At 39.8% G+C, this 20,838-nt stretch overlaps 1 protein-coding gene across 3 annotated transcripts in view; it reads right to left on the bottom strand.

The window, feature by feature from the left end:
- Positions 1-649: 649 nt before the first annotated feature.
- TBCCD1 (TBCC domain containing 1) overlaps positions 650-20,838 on the bottom strand; it is a 22,812-nt gene continuing 2,623 nt past the window's right edge. For 2 of the 3 annotated variants that reach the window (XM_077754419.1, XM_077754420.1), the window contains exons 2-8: positions 18,105-18,480; positions 13,700-13,855; positions 8,994-9,360; positions 6,561-6,747; positions 5,917-6,414; positions 4,474-4,623; positions 650-2,047 (exon numbers count right to left, since the gene is read on the bottom strand). In XM_077754419.1, coding sequence (XP_077610545.1) covers positions 4,494-4,623; positions 5,917-6,414; positions 6,561-6,747; positions 8,994-9,360; positions 13,700-13,855; positions 18,105-18,440 — 1,674 coding nt within the window. In that variant the 5' untranslated portion in view covers positions 18,441-18,480 and the 3' untranslated portion in view covers positions 650-2,047; positions 4,474-4,493. The other variant, XM_077754421.1, reaches the window with a different exon arrangement.

Below are 20,838 nucleotides of genomic sequence, written 5' to 3'. Positions count from 1 at the left end.
AAATCTGGACAAGGGGTGTGTGGGGATTCAGATTTGTGCAATTGTTCTTTAAGTTTGAAAGTTTTTCAAGACACGCGCCCAAGCTCTACTCCATACGAAGGGACCCTATGGTATGCAGCGTGAGAGACAGAAATCTACTGTGGGAATTAGGATTCTGCAAAGGGTTAGCTAAGCTCAACCTGCCACATGCAAGGTGGCATTTTTCTGCCATGTTATCATCTGGGACTTGTTTAGAGAACATTTTTTGGCGACCATTACACCTCCAACTTTTGGAATGCGATTGCATTTTATGAAGAGAACATTTTTTGGCGACCATTACACCTCCGACTTTTGGCATGCGATTGCATTTTATGTAAATTCAAAGAAACAACAAATCCATTCTTCTCCATTTTCATTTTCCTGGTCAAGTATATTCTTTTCAAAAGCCCATCTTCCTCATGTTTTCACTAATAAAGCTCTCCAACAAATGGGATGCCCCAAGATAAGTTATGGTCAATTCCGAAAATGGCAAACGTGCCTTGATATGAAGATTACTGAGACACAAACTATCAAGTTATGAGCTTGGGTTTCTGAATTTGATAAACTGGAAAGAAAGTATCTACATAATACCATGAATTTCATTAACCGATAATAATTTCCAAACCACACATCCAAAACTCCAGTGTTCCTTTATTGAATTCTCTCTTGAATTTCATCTTAAAATAAAAACTATGAACCTCAATTAGAACTAACACACATTCTAAAGGTTAACTTTCACTATAGAAAGAAAAAAATCAAGCCCTTTTTAAAAAAGAATTACTAATTTAACAACCAGTGAGCATATGAAACAATATTTATCAGCAGATTCATGTAATAATTTAATAATAATTTAACAATTATTTTCCTTTATCTTAAAGAATACAGCTTTCCCAATCAAATGTAAACTTTGTTTTGATATCACAGAAGGACATCGGGATTTGAGAAGGAGCTGAATACATGACCCCAAAATGTGCTACTTAAGCATGTAGATTATTTGGAGCTGAAGGCAAACAAGATCCTGCAGATTCAAGAAAAACTTTGCTTCTCCCTTAACTACCTAAAATAATTCAGATCGGGGGCCTGGCCCAGAAGGGGAGCTACTACCAGAGAGAACTTTTAATCTGAAGGACTCACCGGTACGACCAGACAAACCTCTGCCACACATCTCTTCTTCTCCTCCTGGGAACCCCCTCCTCGCCTTTGCAGTCCAGGCCCATAACGTACCCATTCCTTAGCTCAGGGTGGCAGACAAGCTGCGACTGCCTCATTCCTGGGTCTCCTGTCCTTATGAGGCTACCATAGGTATCTACTTAGAATTGTTTTCCTCCTGTTAATATGTCTTATGTCAATAAACTAGCCAAAAGAACCTAGAAAGATAGAGGAAAAATTCTTTCCTCCCCATAAAACCTTTTCTAAAATTAAAAGTAAACCTCTTTTTCTCAAAAGGAGAAAGTTACTTTTTAGATTTGCTTATTGAAACTCTGAAGCACAAAATGAAAAATAGGGATTTTACACAATTTCATTGCTTCATACTTTTAAGGACTAAAATATCTTTGTATGAAACTATCTCCGCTATACTTCTACACCAACAAACTATACTTTCATTCCAATTAATTTTTAAAAGGAGTAGCAATTTCCTTTCAAACAGTTATAAAGAACTATAAAACTCTCATTTAACTCTAGAAAGGATGAAACCCTTTCATCATACAAATTAAAATGTGAAGTTTACTTGCAAATCCACATTCCGTCACTTTAGTATTAACATAAATACGATGAAATTGCCTTCATCAACTCCTTCATTTTGGCAGCACAAAGATGAGCTTCCTGATGTTCTGTAAACAATGTTTATATGATAGAAGTTCATCTAAAATTCGACATAAGCAGTAATACATGAGTATGGAACGGAAATCAAGGAATAGTCTTAAATGGGAAGGAAAACGCCCCAATATCTCTTAAGCAGCAAGAGCATCTTCCTAATTTAGTTTCAAGATGTGTACCATCTTCCATTTGTCCTCATGTTTCCAGAGCCCTGAAGATAACAAAAGAAAAATATTAACAGCTTACTTTTCTGTTGCCTTCATGCAAATAATAAGAAAAACCTTGCATTTATAAAATCTTATAAGTCAAGGTCAGATGACAGTTTAGAGGGATAAGATGCATAAGGTTTAAGGTTAATTACATTCCTTTCTTCTGAGGGTCACATCAGTTCATAATAGAACAAAAGACAGTCATATACAGACATGAAAAAGTGGCAGGCCACAGGGATTAGTCTAAACTAAAATTTTACCTTCTTTCCAAAGGAAATGGGAATTTCATCAGTTTTCCAATTCATAATCTCAGCATTTATTAAACAAATATTATAAAATTCTTTTAATAAAAAATACACACTGCAAAATGTAAATCATATATAAAGAGTAAGTTTTTGCAGCTTTGGAAAACAGTTCAGCAGTGCCTCAAAAAGTTAGCCTATGACCTTGCAATTCTACTCGTAGGTACATACCCAGAGAACTGAAAACACACGTGCACACAAACACTTGCAAAAGTACATACCAACACCATTCACAATAAACATGAAAACAACTGAGAAGAGAAACGGCTCAAATCTCACATCAACTGAGGAACAGATGAACACAGTGTGGGCTATCTAGACAATGGAGTATTATCCAGCCATAAAAAGGAATGACATACTGACCCATGCTACAACACAGATGACCCTAAGATCACGATGTTAAGTGAGAGAAGCCAGGCACAGAGGTCACACGTTGCATGATTCCATTTACAGGAAATGTCCAGAGTTGACAAATCAAGAGACAACGAGTAGATTAGTGGTGCCAGGGACTGGAGAAAACAGAAGATACTGGGGGTGGAGGAATGAGGAGTGCCTGTCAATGTGTGCAGGGTTTATTTTCAGAGTGACGAAAATGTTCTGGATTTGTCAATGGTGAAAGTTGCACAAATTTGTGACTGTATTAATAAAAGCCACTAAATCCTTCACTTTAAAAAGGTGAATTTCATGGTACATGAATTCTATATCAAAAAAAGTTAAGAATGTTTTCTTTCAGCCTAGGTATCTAGTCTCATTTCTCAAAGGCAAACACTGTCAGCAATTTCTTTATACCTTTTCAGAGGTTTTTAAGGCATATAATTAGCACATAACTATGTGTGATAATCCCTTTCTTTTTTGAAAACACACAAGGCAATATTTTATTCCTCCTCTTCTGCCTTCACCCCTCCAACCTCCCAGCTTAGAGATGATCCAGTATCAGTACCTACAGATATGCCTCATTCTTTTTTTTAAGGAAGTGCCATGCCCAGCTCGGAGTCCAGTGTGGGACTTGAACTCATGACCCTGACGTCAAGACCTGAGCTGAGATCAAGCGTGGGACACTTAATGGACTGAGCCACCCAGGTGCCCTATACCTCATTTTTTTTTTAAAGATGCATTCCAGAACATGGATGAACCAATTCACTAGGCATCAGCCCTCTACTGGGAAGCACCTGGATGGTTTTCCAGTCTGTAGCTCTTCCAAACAATGCTGCAACAGACAAATTTTTTAAACAGATCTTTATATACATGAATGGATCCATAAGATAAATTTTAATCAGTGAAGTTAAGTTGATAAATTCTAAGAAGTGAAACTGCTAAGTCAAAGATTGTGTGCATTTAGAATTTTTATTTTGTCAAAATAGCCTCCAAAAAGGTTACACAAAGGTAGACTTTTCCCAATGGTAAATGAAATGCTTCTCTAGTGTTACATGCCACCTGTGGAACACTGCCGATCCGACAGAGGAAACATCATCTCTTACAGTTCTTTAACTGTAAGTCAAAGTGAGTATCTCTGTGTTTGTATTTTTCTGTGCACTGTTTTTTGATGTCCTGTTTTTTTATTAATCTTTAAAAATACTTCAAAATAGAGAAAAGCAAACTAATTTCTATTTGCAAAAGAATACTTTCTATTTGGATTAAGTTAACTTCTGGTAAACTTGTCTGTATTACATGCTGCTTCAACTGGATCTGTGATCTTCTGGAGTTCAGTATTCAAATCTTCATTTGGATTAATTATGGTAACTTATTAATGTTCACATGTGCAATTAACAGAAATCCACTAACTTAATTGATTTGTGTGTGGGTGACTGGAAAGATGAAAGATGTGTTAGAAAGGTGAAAGAAAGCAAAAGCTATGAATGGGGAAAGTAGTTATCTTTGGAAGTACAACCTGTACTCGGCAAGAAGCAAAAAGGATAAAACTTGCCCATCATATTTGCCCAGTATTCCATAGGCTTGGAATATTTTGGTTGGTCTTCTCACTGTAAAATGCAGTAAATATGGGAATGTAAAGTCTGTATATGCTGGTGGGAGTGGTGGGGAGAAAGTGGCAGGAACATAATATTCTGTGTGGTTTTTTGCATGCTTCTAAGATTTTCCCGAGGTAATTTGTTCTGAGTAATGCCCACCGGTGTTTCCGTGTAGGGTCTTATCCTGCTGCTTGTTTGGAGCCCGCAGCGGGGGGCACGAGACTGTCCAGCTGTTGGCGATGTCCTGTATTAATCAACCACTCATAAAACTTGTTCTCCACAAGTACCTGGAACTGCTTCCTCTGATCCCTAAAAGTGCCGTCAAGAGAAAAATAACGTAAGAACACCGATTCATGTTCATTTTCCTCCAGGTGATTGTAAAACACTTTAATGGGATAGACGTTAAATTATTTCTTTTTTTTTTAAAGACAGTTTTATTTTATTTTATTTTTTATGTTTTATTTATTTCTAGGAGAGAGAGAGAAAGACAGCGTGAGCAGGGGAGGGGCAGAGAGAGAGGGAGTCACAGACTGAAACAGGCTCCAGGCTCCAAGCTGGCTGTCAGCACAGAGCCCGACGCGGGGCTCGAACCCATGAACCGTGAGATCATGACCTAAGCGAAAGTCGGACGCTTAACCGACTAAGCCACCCAGGCGCCCCGACATTAAATTATTTCTAGTTATCCAAATAATTGTTCTATTGAGTTCCGTACATTGGAGCAGTACCACCACCGCACCCCCCCCAAAAAAAGAATGGTCAGATACAATACAATATAAAATATTCTGCACACTCCTCAGCTCCTATCCAAACGCTGCTCATTCTTCCAGATCCATCACAAATTCTACTTCCTCCATAAGCCTTCCCTGACTACCCGTGCTGATGTTTTTTGAATCTCTATTAACCATACAGTGTGTCGCTGGCTTCTAGAGTTCAAAGACTAGTACCTTGAAATAAAATTTTGTGGTGAACATAATAAACCACAATCATCTACTATCACAAGTCTGTAATTTAAAAATAAGCTATTTTAGCACCCCAAGTTTAGGAAGGTTCTAATTCCAGAATAAAAGACATTTTAAATGGATAAAATTTAGCTTTGTTTTAAAACACTATATTCATTTTTTACATTTTCCCACGGATTAGGGAAAATTCTGACTGAAACCAGCACTGGTCCTTGGAGCAGCATAAGAATCAAGCCCTGGAGAGCTGGTCTGTGGTAGATGCCAGGAAATCTGGATTTCCAGCAAGCCTCTTGGATGATCCTAATGCACAACCAAGGTGGACAACCACTGATACAGTGTAGAAGTAAATTGAAAAGCAAACTAAACCAATTCATTTAAGCATTGGATTATGTGGCATATTCTATATATGACCTTTCATTTATAGAGTTGTTTATCTGTCAACTAAACTTAAGCTTCTAAAATGAAGGGAGCCTAACTCTTGGGCTTCTACTTGCTCCCATCTCCCGACCAAAGAGCCTGGAATATAGACCTTAAAAGACATACTGTATCTTTCTTATTACTTTACCACGGCTGTAAACATCTACAGATTAATTTTCCTGTGGAGTTTTATAGAAGACAAATTTTTCTTCTAGAAAACACTTACTTTGTCAAACGAGCCTCCTTCACAGTTTTCTGCCAGATTTGTATCTTCTGTTCTCTTTGACGCAGTGCTTTCTGATACGCAGACGGAAGACCCCCAGGGATCTCTGTCGTATCCCCTTCCATTTCAAAGGGGATAATGAATACATAGAATTCACAAGGCGGTAAGAGTCGGAAGACACTTATGTCCCTGTTCTCTCTGCACACAATCATTGGATTATCCCAATAGTTAGGCACTGTAGCGAGGCCGGTCCTGGCCATGTGATCCTCCAGCATTGGGTAATGGGTATGAAAAGGGGCAAGAGTTACTGTCTGGTTTCCAGAGAGAATAAGTGGGCGCGTAGGCGTTAGAACGTGAAAGACGCAACCTGCTGTAGAAGAGATGGACAAACGGTGGCAGACAGCAATGACTTTAACATGGTCACAGCTGTGGAGGTGAAGAGCAGTCTGGACGGGGCCCAAGACAAACGTGCTATTCCTGCACTTCTCAATGGTCACAGATCTGCAAAGTGAAAAAGATCAAGTAAACTCCTCTGCGTGGGAATAAAAATATTTAACTACAAAATTATTCTCTAATAGCAAAAACACGATCAATCCCAGTCCAAAGAAAATGTCAAAATACGAGAACACTGTGGAGACGGCGCTTACCGTAAGGGAGACAGCAGGTATATAAAAGACTCATTGCAGCGATGAATCTTTACATGTGCCCCCACCAGAGTATCTGAGCTCTTGGCCAAGGTCTGCTTGTAAACTTGGCTCATCACCACCATGCGGCACATCCTAGGAGCCACATGAGTATTACAAGCAATCTTAGCTCTTTTTGTCGTCCCTTCAACTGTTTGAGAAAAACATGAATAAATGAGATAGTTTCAAAGCAAAGAAAAACAAACAATCACATGAGGTTACATGTGTCTAAGGGCCTAAAATGAGATACGTACAAGGTTTGGGAACCTGTTCAATCTGGGCTTTGGGTAATGAGGTGTTTGCAATGCTGTTCTGTGTTTCTCAGTACGTTTACAATATTTCTTAATTTTTTGTTGTAAAATTTTTTAAAACCTATAATCCATTCAAGATTGCCTACAGATCTAAGATTTGTTTCGTGTGCAACCATTCAAGTAATATGCCCAAGGTCATGTGGCCAGAAAGTGACAGAACTGGCCTGACTCCAATAACTCAAATATCTTCTCCAAGTTGCCTCAATTTATCATCCCAATCCTTATATAATCTCTTTACATTGCCATAATACTAATTTCAAATCCCTCTTAAGCTTCCATGAATTCTATTTGGATTCATGTCTTTAATCCCATTAGTGTTTGAGAGCAGATCTCCCTTTCATACACGGTGCCTCATACACACAGACACTCAAAACATCCGTGCAGGGGTTACCCTCCTAACAGTCTCGCCATCACGTGACTGGCTTCTCACACTGTGCTTCGGGATACCCCTGTAAGAGCCTAAGTGTCCATCAACTGATGAATGGATCAAGAAGATATGGTCTATCTATACAATGGAATACTACATGGCAATGAGAAAGAATGAAATCTGGCCATTTGTAGCAACATGGATGGAACTTGAAGGTGTTATGCTGAGCAAAATAAGTCAGGCAGAGAAGGACAGATACCACATGTTTTCACTCATATGTGGATCAGGAAACTTAGCAGAGGACCATAGGGGAGGGAAGGGAGAAAAATAGTGAAGGAGAGGGAGGGAGGCCAACCATAAGAGACTCTTAAATACTGAGAACAAACTGAGGGCTGACGGGGGTGGCGGAGAGGGGAAAAGGGGAGAAGGGCAGGGAGGAGGGCACTTGTGGGGATGAGCACTGGGTGTTATATGGAAACCAACTTGACAATAAACTATATTAAAAAATAAAGTAAATGAATACTGGCCAAGTAGGAAGAGGTCACAGAAGTATGCTATTCTTCTTTTAAAAACAACAACAAAACAAAAAACTTATTGCTTCCTTTTATTAAATAAGTAATACATGGCTATTGTATAAAAATTTTAAATAGTAGTAAAAGAAGATGAAAAATTATTTGTGACCGTGTTATCCACTGCTAACATTTCGGTATAATCCTAAGAGATTAGTTATCCTCTTTTTATGAGTGACTCCTGCAACAGCATCTAAAAACTTACTTGAGACTATGTTCTTTTATCAACATCAAAAACTATGTAGTATGTCCTATATATTTATGGGACCCTAATACATCTGGAAGTCTATGATCTCCTCTTAGAGCAATGGCTGGGTTGGATACAGATTTCTTGGATCACAATCTTTCACTCAAGATTCTATACACATTGCTCAATCGTTTTGTTTTTTAGCATTATAAAAATTTGATACAAAACTCAGTTTTTTAATTACATGAAGCCTATTTTTTTCTTTCTTTGAAATTCAGAGATCGTAGGAGTATATCCTTTCATTTTTTTTTCTTTTTTCATTAATTTCGTCTGCAATTTGCCTTAGTACAGGCACCTACTTCTCTTTAAACTTCCACCTGAGCCCCCTTCCCTTAAGTTTTCTACCAGGGCCAGAAGTCCTACAACACCTGAACCTATCTTGTTAGCCGTCGCTGGACTGTCAGGATTAGGTATCTAATGCAACCAAGGCCAGGATTTTCTCTACCGTAACTTGAATTTTCCAATTTAGAAAAGTCTAATCTGTGTGTCTGTGTCCTAGATAGGACCCCATCTCTACACCAACTCTCTGACGCTGTGATTGTGGAAAGGCCAAATGCTGCCATGGTGCACAGAAAACAGGAAAGCCTTAAGCAAACGAGCAAATGAGAGGGTAAGGGAGAAAGAGTCCAAATAAAGAAAAGCAGAGAAAGAGAGGTCTGACCAAAGCTGGAGTTGCTGTTAACTGTAACCACAATGGCCCAGAATCATACATCAACTGTCCGACTATTGCTGCCTTGACAGGAAACAGTCATAGACAAAAGAGAAATGTTCCCTTTTTCTCTCGTATAGTAGCAATATTTTTCAGGTCTCCTACAGAAGATGTAGGACTATTAATACACCAGAAAACACGAGCTTCCTTTACTTGTCATCCAATTTCATATAGATGAAAATACTGAAAAATACCTTGGTGAGCCCAAGCCAATTTCTTTCCAGACTTGAGGCAAGCAGAGGTACCAAATGGATTCGCAGTCAGACAGGTTCTCAGCCAGGCTTCCAGCTTGTAGAAAGAAAAGGTCTTAGAGATCCTTGAGAAGCCGCTTTCTGCATGTAGTGGTGGCCACAATGCAAGTTCATGAAGTGGATAGATCTTCCTGGCTCTACTCACTGTACCTTCAATGAGAAAGCTGAGGGCCACAACAGCTTCTCGGGACACTAGGCTACTCTGGGTTGAATGAAATGATGCAGTGAGTTGTTCTGGATCTAAAAGCAGCTCAAGGAGATCGGACAGATGATCATAGACGAATGCTTGGTGACTGTAATCATTCCAGTTCTAAAAAATATCAAAATAAAGTACACTTAACAGAAAAAAGATTCTACAAGACCTGAAAGATTTGTATTTTAATTGCTTTGTATTTATGTTTTGCCTCCTGTCCTAAAAAGCATTTAAGGTTGCAACATACACCTTATAAAAATTTTTTAATGTACGTGGCAGGTATAAACAGATTCAAAAGTAATACTAACAGCTAATCCTTAGTGTGTGCCAACTAGTGTTATACAAACTTTAACATATTTAATCCTAGCAACAATCGTGCGAAAGATGACATTACCATGCTCATTTTACAAATGAGGAAATGGAGATACAGAAAGGTTAAGAAACTTACCCAGGGTCACAGAGCTAGTAAATACTCAAGATTTCAGATCTAACATTCGATGAAGCACTGGGTTTCCTTTTTTAATTTATTTTCATTTTCATTGTGTTTATTTGACAGAAACAGAGAGTGAGCGGGGGTAGCGGCAGAGGGAAAGAGGGAAAATCTTGAGCAGAATCTTAACCTTAAGAATCTTAATCTGACGCGGGGCGCCTGGGTGGCTCAGTCAGTTAAACGTCCGAATTCAGCTCAGGTCGTGATCTCACAGTTCGTGGGTTCGAGCCCCGTGCCAGGCTCCGAGCTGACTGCCAGCTCAGAGCCTGGAGCCTGTTTCAGTCTGTGACTCCCTCTCTCTCTGACCCTCTCCTGCTCATGCCATCTCTCTCTCAGAAATAAATAAAACATTAAAAAAGAAAAAAGAATTTTAATCTGATGTGGCGCTCAATCCCACGACCTGAGATCCTGACCTGAGCTGCAACCAAGAGTTCAATGCTCAACCGACTAAGCCCCTCCGCCCCCCGTCCCAGGTGTCCCACATTGGGTTTCTCTACTTACCTTCTCATTTTACAGGAGGAATTCCAAATTCCACTGCATGAAACAATGCAACTGATCTTTCAGTAGCTAGATTTAAGACAAGTTATAACTTTTGGAACAAGCTTGGAGTTGGCAGATGTCTCAATGACTTGGCTCATTCATTTGAGAGAGATTTCTTGAATATCTCTTATGTGGTATGAGCAGTGTTAACTGATGAATTATGCAAATTGGGTAAGACACTGTCTTGTCCTCCAGGAACTCAGAGTCTTTGTAGTGAAAAAACAATATAAACAAGCAGCTATTACACAATGAGATAAGACCTAGGGCAGAGATCTGGGAAGACATGCTAAGAGCATGAGAGGAACAAGGAAGTCCTCTTGGGGAAAGAGAATCACCGTGGAGTGCTGTTTGAACAGATTCTTGACTAATGTTGGTAGTTATGCAAACATATTTTTTAAAAAGGCTTACGCCTAGGGAACAGCATATGCAAAGACCCATAGGAATAAAATTACCTGCTGTGTTCAGAAAACTGGGAAGTTCTGGGTAGGGTTTAGGAAGCATGCTGGGAAGTATCAGGTAAAGTTAAAATGGTAGCAGGGACCAGTCAGGAAAGGCCTGTATGAACCCCTAAAACATCTGGGCTTTATTTTGTGTGCCAGGGATTTTAGGGCTATTTTCTAAATAGCTATACCTTTTTTCCTTTTTAATAAATTCTCATTTGTATACCAAAGAACATGTCAGGGGCACCTGGACGGCTCAATTGGCTAGGCATCCAACTCTTGGTTTTGGCTCAGGTTATAATCTCACGATTTGTAAGTTTGGACCCTAAGTCAAGCTCTGTGCTGCCAACATAGAGCTTGCTTGGGAGTCTCTCTCTCCCGCTCTCTCTGCCCACCCCCCCCATTTGTGCGCACATGTGTGCTTCCTCTCAAATAAATAAAGTTAAAAAAAAAAAAATGTCAAAGCAGAGCTGTCACTCTTCATCTCTCTTATTGCATCCTCCTCACCCATTGTAGGCCCTGAGGTGGCTCCATGGAGCACAAGATGAAAACAGCAGTCAATTCATTGACAGGAGTTTTGGCAGGAGACAGATATAATCCTTCTGCATTTAGAAAGTCCAGTGTAGTAGGTGGAGTGTGGATTAAAAGTAGAGTGACCAGGTAGGACCTAATTATAGAAATCAGGCCCCTCCCCCACCCTGTCATTATGGCCTATATAAGAGGAAGAGAAGAGAAAGTTTTATTTTTTTGAATATATATTTTTTAAGATTTTATTTCTTAAGTAATTTCTTCCCCCAATGTGGGGCTCGAACTCACAACCCTAACACCAAGAGTTGCATGCTCCACTGACTGAACTAGCCAGGTCTTCTGAAAAGGGACAGACTTTTAAAGTAGAATTATTTTAGGGGCGCCTGGGTGGCTTAGTCGGTTAAGCGTCCGACTTTCGCTTAGGTCATGATCTCGCAGTTCGTGGGTTCGAGCCCCGCATCGGGCTCTGTGCTGACTGCTAGCTCAGAGCCTGGAGCGTATTTCAGAGTCTGTGTCTCCCTCTCTCTCTGACTCTCCCCTGCTCACGTGTCTCTCTCTCTCTCTCCTAGAAATAAATAAAAATATTTTAAAAAAAATAAAAAATTAAAAAATAAAGTAGAATTATTTTGGAGACAGAATCGGGAACACTTGACAAATAACTAGGTATGGGTGCTGAGAGAGCGAGCATCAGTAGCTGGTGGTAACTTGCACTGGCACAGAGAATATAAGTTAATTCAAGTAAGGGGAGATTTTACTGTAGGGACACATGGTCATCTCCCAAACCAAAGTATAGGTAGGCCTCATCAAAGCTGGAATTGGAAGGCCACCTTGAACCTGGTTCTCTCTCAAGGCCAGTGTCTCTACATGTCTGTTCCAGTCTATTCTTTTTCTCTTATTACCTCAGTTTCTAATCCCTCATAACTCCAGGTCACTCATGAACATGGCAGCTATTCTGGACCAATGCCACCTGAGCTACCAGCTCAAGCACCCCTCACAAACTGCTAATTTCTTCAGTTCCTGGGGCTACTGATGGGACTAGGTCATCATTTCAAATCAGACTAATTACAAATACATTCCCATGAATGGGTTACTCTAGTCAAATGTCCATCTCTGGTCTAATCAGTTGTTGGGAAAAGTCAGGCTTTCGCACAAACTAAGTCACCATTTAGTGGTGCTTACTGTACAATAAGTCTCATGTTAGTATATTACTGAATTCTGACAGTCATCCAGAAATATGCATTATCATCCCCACTTACAGAAGAGAAGCCAAGGCCTAGAAAAGTTAGCCAACTTGCTTAAAATCATGTGATATTAAGTGGCAGAGCCAATTTGAATACAGACTACATATGGTTCAAAACACCATCTCTACATAGTACCCACTCAGCAGGAAATACATGTGGAAAGAGCAGACAATGATTGGCCTTTCTAATACATCTGACTTGGACATTCTGGATTTAAGGTATAGAGAGGGCATCTACATGAACAGGGGAATCTAGGATGCAGACAAACTCAGGAGCCATTGAGATATAGGAAGTCACGGGAAGAGAAGAATTATGTTTAAAGAATATATCTAGTGAGAAGACAAAATGGCCACAGGCGGAATCCGGAGGGAACAGCAGCCTGTCAGGGCCGTGGGGAAGCTCATGAAGAAGAGTGAGAAAGAAGAACAAAAAGCTATTTCCAGGAGGAAATAGCATCATGGAATGTAAGGGCGGCCAGATTTACCTGAAAAAGATTATAAAAGTACCAAAAGTACAAAATATCAGAGAGACTTTTGTTGTTGTTTGCCTCAGAACAATTTTTTTTTTTTGTTCTCAGAACATTTTTAAAGAACCTGCACATGGCAGCAATACCGAGGTCTGTGTTTTCCTTAAAGTTCTTCAGAATACTTTTACATAAACGGGTAAAACCATTTTGGTTTTCCTCACAAAGACAGAAAGAGGAAATAATTTCTAAAACTCACAATGTGGGGCAGTTAAATTTAACTTCTAGGTTGTCACATCATATAATATTACATAAGCATGCTGAGCTTAAGTAGACTGAAGCACATCATTTAAACATGTGAAAAGATATTTTTACAGAAATGTTCTCAGTAGATCTCAACAGACTTTGCAAACACTGCATCTTTTCATTTATCCTAACTTAGTCAAGTAAGTAGATTCAAATTCATTGACATTTGCAAAACCAAGAATTCTAATGAGAGTACAGTGAATAGCTTGCCCCCAAACCGTGCAATTTTTGTGTCACTGAAGGAACGGAAATTATCTCTCTATTTCGACTAAGACTGCAAATATTTATTTCGTTTTATAATAAGGAAAAGAAACGAAAAAAGCAACATAAAACAAAACACGCCAGCAAGCGACTGGCTTGTATAAGTAAACCTGCCACAATTTTTAATGAAGACAAATTGTCTCCTTCACAAACGCCTTTTCAGACGAGACCAACGTTTAAACAGTACCTTATTATGGCAACTGGATTTTTCAGCCAAGTCAGGAGACTGAGATCTATTTCTGGGACTAGGCCACTCTTCTCCAATCAAAGATGTCCTCAGGGAAACCTTGTTTAACTGCTGCATATATAAGAAGAGCAGAAACTGTAGGGTGTCCACTGAAAGCTGTCCAAGAAGAGAAGAGATGATGAACACATGTCTTTTTTTTTTTTTTAAATGTTTTATTTATTTCTAGGAGAGAGAGAGAGAGACAGCGTGAGCAGGGGAGGGTCAGAGAGAGAGGGAGTCACAGACTGAAACAGGCTCCAGGCTCTGAGCTGGCAGTCAGCACAGAGCCCGACGCGGGGCTCGAACCCACGAACTGCGAGATCGTGACCTAAGCGAAAGTCAGAGGCTTAACCGACTAAGCCACCCAGGCGCCCCATGAACACATGTCTTTAAACTATATTAGTCCAGGGGCACCTGAGTGGCTCATTTGGTTAAGTGTCTGACTCTTTTTAATGTTTATTCTTTTTTTTTTTTTTTTTTTTTTTTTTTTGCTTTGTGAAATTTTTGGCCATTTATTCATTCTTTTAATTATTACAAGATAGTTTTTCCATTTTTTTTCCCCAACTGTTTAATTCTTTATTTCTATGAGACAACAGAGTGATTCTCAGTTCAGTGCTGCCATGAGCTAGGACCACCATGCACTTCTTGAACTTCATCTTTCTCCTCCCTCTAAAAGACAGAGCAACACTAGTTGATATTTTAAAACATTTACTTGCTCTAAAGTTTTAAATTCTTTGAGAACCAAAGCATTAACATCACAGAAAACATTGTTTCTTACATCTATTTTTNACATCCATCAGTCCTCAGTTTTTGTCAGCATTCAAGAGTCTCTCATGGTTTGCCTCTCTCCCTTTCCCCCACCATTTCCGCCCTTCTTCTCCCCCTTGTTCCTCAGTTAAGTTCCTCCTAATCCTCCTATACGTGCAATTGTTTATTCATTTTTGAGAGAGGGGGAGAGAGCGCCCATGCGCACATGAGCGGGGGGAGGGGCAGAGAGAAAAAGGAGACAGAATCCAAAGCAGGCTCCAGGCCTGTCAGCACAAAGCCTGATACAGGGCTCGAACCCATGAACTATGAGATCGTGACCTGATGCTTAACCGACTGGGCTACCCCAGTGCCCCTAAGTGTCTGACTCTTGATTTCAGCCCACATTGGGCTCTGCACTGACAGATTTTCTCTCTCTCTCTCCCCTACACCCCCCCTCAAAATAAATAAATAAACTTAAAAAAAGAAAATCACATCAGCCCCTACTCTACAACTAAGTAGACATAGTAAAATAAATTCACAACAGTTTGCTGATCCTAAAAACAAAAATGTAGAAACTTGCTAGCATTTGATAGGTAGGTCTCTGAAACCAAGAAGTTCCTAAAACCAATTTAACTGAAATCACTTACCTTCTTGGAAAGCTATGTAGCATCTATGGCTATAGACGTTCCCTCCCAAAATTGAAGAGGAAAGGATAAAGTACATACTTTTAAAAAGTATATTATTTCAAATGTTTAAAATTACAGTTAAAAAAGGAGAAACTTAATCATTTGAATAAATAAATGAATGGAAGAAAGGAAGAAGGAAATTTCACCAAATACAGAGGTTAGTCTAATCTACGACTCACAGACTTATCAAAAAAGTTAAGGGTATCAATGCAACATTTGAAATTGTACGTAATTTTTTGGTGTATGTGCATTTTATAGGGGAGTAAGACTCGGGTTTTCAACAAGTTCTTAAAAGAGTGTTTGATATAAACATCCATCAGACCAGTGATATTTTTTTGTAAGTCATTTCTTATTTGAAAAAGGGTCTGGCTTGAAGCTCAGGATTTGAAGTTCATGATTATCCTCAGATACCCATTCCCATACACATACAGGAGGCACAAAATAGTTATACCTCTGCCACCATAGCTATATTCGACCTGATTCCCAACCTGGCTGAAAATCACTATATCTAAGAACTTAAAAATACAGCTTCTCAGGATCACCTAGACCTATTCAGTCAACTGTCAATGGAGCCCCATGAATCCTATATATTAAATGTTTACTTTTGTAATCAAATTTTTTGAGATAGCTGCAGATTGAGATTACATGCGGCTATAAGAAGTAATTGAGAGATCCCATGTACACTGTATTCAGTTCCCATCTTGTAAAGCGGTAACACAGTAGCACAACCAGGGTACTGACATTGATGCAGCCAAGTTATAGAACACCTCCATCAACACAAAGATCTTGAATGTTGTCCTTTTATAGCCACACCCACTTCCTACTTCCGCCTCCCATACTCACCCCTTCCTCAATCCCTTGACAATCACTTACCTGTTCTCTATCTCTATAATTTTGTCATTTCAAGAATGTTATGTAAATAGAATCATATAGTATGTAACCTTTTGGGACTGGCGTTTTTATACTCAGCAAAATGCCCTGAGTTTATACATGCTTCCATTTAATAATTATATGTTATGTTATCACTATTCCTTCATACACCTTTTTCTTCATGAGACTATAAGATCCTTGCCTTTTTCGTTTTTCTATTCCCAGTAACTAGCACAGAATATACCACATAAACACTCAAAAAATTTGGAGCTTCTTGAAGGTTTTATTGATCTCTGTATCCAGCATCTACCACTGTACCTCACATACAGTAGACACTCGATAAATGTTTAATTAATGAATAACTATATTGTTCTTTCGTTCTTGGTTGCTTGCAAAACTTTCAACTTCCAAAACCTTGTTTAGATATTACCACATGTGGTAGACAGTAGCTAGTACTAACTAAATACCTTTTCTTTTCTTCCCGGGGACACAATTAGATGGCATTTCCCAGCTTCCCTTGAAGTTAGACATGGTGTAACTGAGTCCCAGTCAATGGAATGTGGGTGGACTGACATAGTATTGTCTCCCAAAAACTCTTCCAAAAGAAATGGAAGTAAAGGACTCTGAGACCCTAATGAGCATGGCTGGGGCATATTGTATTATACCTGCAGTTATTCACTTCCACATCCTCTAGGAGGCTTATAAGATCTGATCCGTGGCTATGGGATTTCTCTACCTCCTGGGAAGTAGTTTATCTTCCCATCATCCTGACTTTAGACATGGACATATGACAGAGCTTTGGCCAATTGAATGAAAGTCGTTGCAGTTTATGTCACATTGGAGGAAAAGTTTGAAGAGGCATCGAGAGCTTTCTCCTGCTCTGCTGCTCTTCCCTCTGTCATAAGAATAGGCATGACCAACACAGAATATGTTTCTTTAGCCTGGGTCCCGAAACGAGTAGACCCACAGAGCCAAGCCATCACCTGGAAGAGAGCCCTAGCCAAAGTGCAAGCTGCACATAATAGCCAAGAAACCAATCTTTGTTACTCTAAGCCACTGGACTTTCATTTTTGTTTGTTTTTAACTGCAGCAAAGCTAATATAATTGTGGTTCCAAAATGACTAGATCACTGAGTTATTGCTTGGACAACAGCAGCCTAGAGATTCATCCAACCAGGTGCCATATGTTATACTGCTGCTTGGAGGAGAAAGAAACTGTTCACTGTGCTAAGCCGCTGAAGTGCCAGGATTGCTTACTACTGTAACAAGCCTACTCTGATTAATATGCTTTCTCTGTGAAGTCTTTCCTGATCACCAGAACTAATCAGTCTCTTCCCTATTCTGTTTCTGCACTTTATGTATACTTTTACTATTGTACATTCCACACTATCAAATAGCACTGTTTCACACAACAACTTCTCCTACTAGTCTTTGAGCTCCATGGAGGCAGAGATGCTGTTCCAATCATCTTTGAATCCCAGCACATAGAAGATGCTTACTTAAAAATAGCTGGGTGCCCTGACTGTAATGTATCAATGGTTCACAAGCACTGACTCACCTTAAAATATTTTTAAGTCTCTTTGAGAGAGACAGAGCACGTGCATGCTCAAGTCCGGGAGGGGCAGGGAGGGAGATTGAGAGAGAATCCCAAGCAGGCTCCGCACTGTCAGCTGTCAGCGTAAGCCTGATGCAGGGCTCAATCTCACAAATCGTGAGATCATGATCTGAGTAGAAATCAAGAGGCGGATGCTTAACTGACTGAGCTACCCAGGCACCCCTCACCTTAAAATATTTTTAAAGTCAATGTAAGTATTTCCTTCTTTCATTTGCAGTGTTCTTGTAATGTTACTGCTTTGGAAGTAGGTGAATCCGGATTGCCAAGTAAGAGCTAATTCATTAAATACCGCCCAACCACAACTGTTTAAAAAAAAAAAAAAAAAAGGCACATTGGGATCACAATGGTCATTAACCAAACACCACACACTGTACAGCTAGTACAAAAATTAAAGACAGTTTCTTTCTCAAAACAACTAAACACACATATACATACATATAAATCTATACCTGATTCCTTTGCTTTTCGACTTCATCCTCAGACATGCAGTTGGACAGAATCTCGGACCATTCCAGGCGCTCTTCCGGTGTCTTCACTGCAAGACTATCAAATATTTCAAAGTAAAGCCATGCCAGATCCTTGGCCAGCTGCAGCTTCCCACATGCAATGTGCCTCCATGTAGACCAGGACAGGCGTGGGTAAGCCCCTTCTGTGGCCCGGGTTCGCACGTAGGTGGATATCTTCCTGAGATAGTGAAGGCTGAACTTGGATGGAGGGGGGACCTGCAAGGCACCCACGATAAAGGGCTCTGCTTTCACCCAGAGGAGAACTCCGGACTGATCCATATCTCTAAGGACATCTGTGTGAAAGGGCTTCTTGGCATACCTAGGAAACAAAGTATTTTTCACAAACTGATTTGAACAAAACTCATTTGTGCATTTCTTTTGATTTTTTTGTTGCATTGACATATTTTCTTTAAGGTGACACCTCCCTTGACTATTTGAAGGTGTACTGGGTCAGTTTAAAAAGCAGATCTAGTTCATCACCCGAGAGCAGAATAGATTCTTGGTCAGATCCCACTACAACCTATTTGAACAAGAAAAATTTTGTGATAAAACAAAATTATCTTACTTGAATTGTTTGAAGTGGTTGTTTTAGGAAGGATGTGTAAATGCATGAAGTGTGAGTTGGAATCCTGCTCAGGAAAGGGAGAAAAGAAATGAGAGAGTCATCTCTTCACAGGACATCGTTGCCTGCCCTGGGCAGGGTGGGAGGGAAGTAGTGAAAATAAGGGAGATAAAATTTTCCAGTCAAATCCCTTACACTTAGAGGATGGTGGGTTAAAATTCTGGATATGTTAACTGACATGTAGTTCAAAATGAAGCACTAACATGAGGAGGCAGATGAATGCTCACGCGAGCATAGGCTACAAAAATATTTCATCTTTATTCTCTGTAACAGTAAACCTGTTCTGGCATATTCTTTGTGCTTAGTTCAGGTGCAGCGCTTTTAGATTTTGCTTGTCGTTTCATTGTTTTAACAACAACACACAATTTTTATGGAATATTTCTATTCAAAAACAGAAGGGGAGGAAATCATTCACTGTCTCACCATCAAAGGGAAACTAGTTAACATTCTCTTTTACTTCCTATATTTCTACATAGATTGGATGTTAGGTTTTGAATTTTCAAACCTGTGGTAATACCATATATACAATTCTGTTATCTTAAAAGGTTCATTGCACTCTACTTAAATGCACCCCCACTTATACACCTGTTCTCCTTTTCCAGATATTAATTAGGTTTAACAGTTTCCACAAAAACAAGGCAGGCAAAATACTGATCATAGTTGAAGTGGGGTGATGAGCACAGGGCAGTTTATTTACCTATTCTACTTTTGTGTATGCTAAAATTTTCCACCATATAAAAGTTTAAATGTAGGTGAAGTGTGAAAGGGATTAAGAGGAACAAAATTCCAGTTATAAAATAAGTCACAGGGATGCAAAGTAGAGCAACTTTGTATGGTGACAGATGATGACCACACTTATTGTGGTATTTTTGTAACGTACATAGTTGTCAAATCACTATGTTGTACAGTTGAAACTAATGTAATGTGTATCAACTATACTTCAATTAAAATAAGGTTAAATGTTATAATTATAAATAATGCTATAATTACCATCTTTCTGTGTATTTTCTGCACTATGATGATTTCCGAGACAATTTTCTGATGTGCATTTGTGAAGTGAAGGAAATGACATTTCTAAAACTCCTGATATAGATTTCCACTGCTTTCCAGTATGACTGTATCAAACTGTATCATCACTTGACCAAGAGCATCATTATCGCTTGACCATTGAGCACTCCTCAGCATTAGGGAACAACACTTTCAAAAACCTTCCTCCTATGACTGATGGAAAATGTTTTATTGCCATTATTACATTTTGAATTTCATTCCAAAAAAAGCATGCGTATTTGGGGAATTATCTGCTCCAAAAGTAATTGAAATCAGTCGAATTCTTAATAGGTGCCGAGGTGGCACGCTAAATATTTCCCGTCCTTCTCCTCCTTTCGTGCTCTCAACCATCTTGAGCTAATATGATTGTCCCCATTCTCAGATGAGAACACTGAGGCTTAGAGAAGTGAAGGGACTTACTCAAAATCACACACTTAAGTTGGCACTGTTCTGGATTAGAATTCAAGTCTGACTGGAGAACCGTGGTGTTTTACAAATGTACTTTAGGAACCCAGTTTTGGGGGAGCCTCCGAACATGGGACGGGATGCAGGCGAGGATTACCAGAATGAGTGGCCTTAGATGTGAGGCCGCATAGGGAGGGCCAGGTTAAAGGAATGTGGGAGCACGAACCCAAAAGAAGGGTGTGAGCGGCTAAACGACAGCTGACTTCATACGAGGGGATGGCTTAGCGTCGTTCTGAGTAAAAGAGCTCGGAGTTCCGTGAGAAAGATCTTAGCTCGCCCCCAAACGGAAAGAGACTGCTCTGGGAGATCCTGAACTCCCGTTCCTGAAGTGTGCGATCAAACGCCAGATCCTCGGGGACGAACTCTCCGTTTCACTGCGAGACCCCAGAGGGCTCAATTCGTAAACAAACAAGCAAGGGCTCTTCCCTCTCCAGAGCAGCACGGGGGAGCCTTGGGGTTGGGCTTTGCAGGCGGGGGCAGCGGCCTGAGACCACGGAAGTCCTCGGGGGAGGGGGCTTCTCCCACACCTCCGACGCTGTCCGG

The sequence above is a fragment of the Crocuta crocuta genome, unplaced genomic scaffold (genome assembly GCF_008692635.1).
Source record: "Crocuta crocuta isolate KB4526 unplaced genomic scaffold, BGI_CrCroc_1.0 scaffold70, whole genome shotgun sequence".
Taxonomy (NCBI): domain Eukaryota; kingdom Metazoa; phylum Chordata; class Mammalia; order Carnivora; family Hyaenidae; genus Crocuta; species Crocuta crocuta.
The sequence above is the reverse complement of the archived record's forward strand: the minus strand, read 5'-3'. Positions and strand labels throughout refer to the sequence as shown.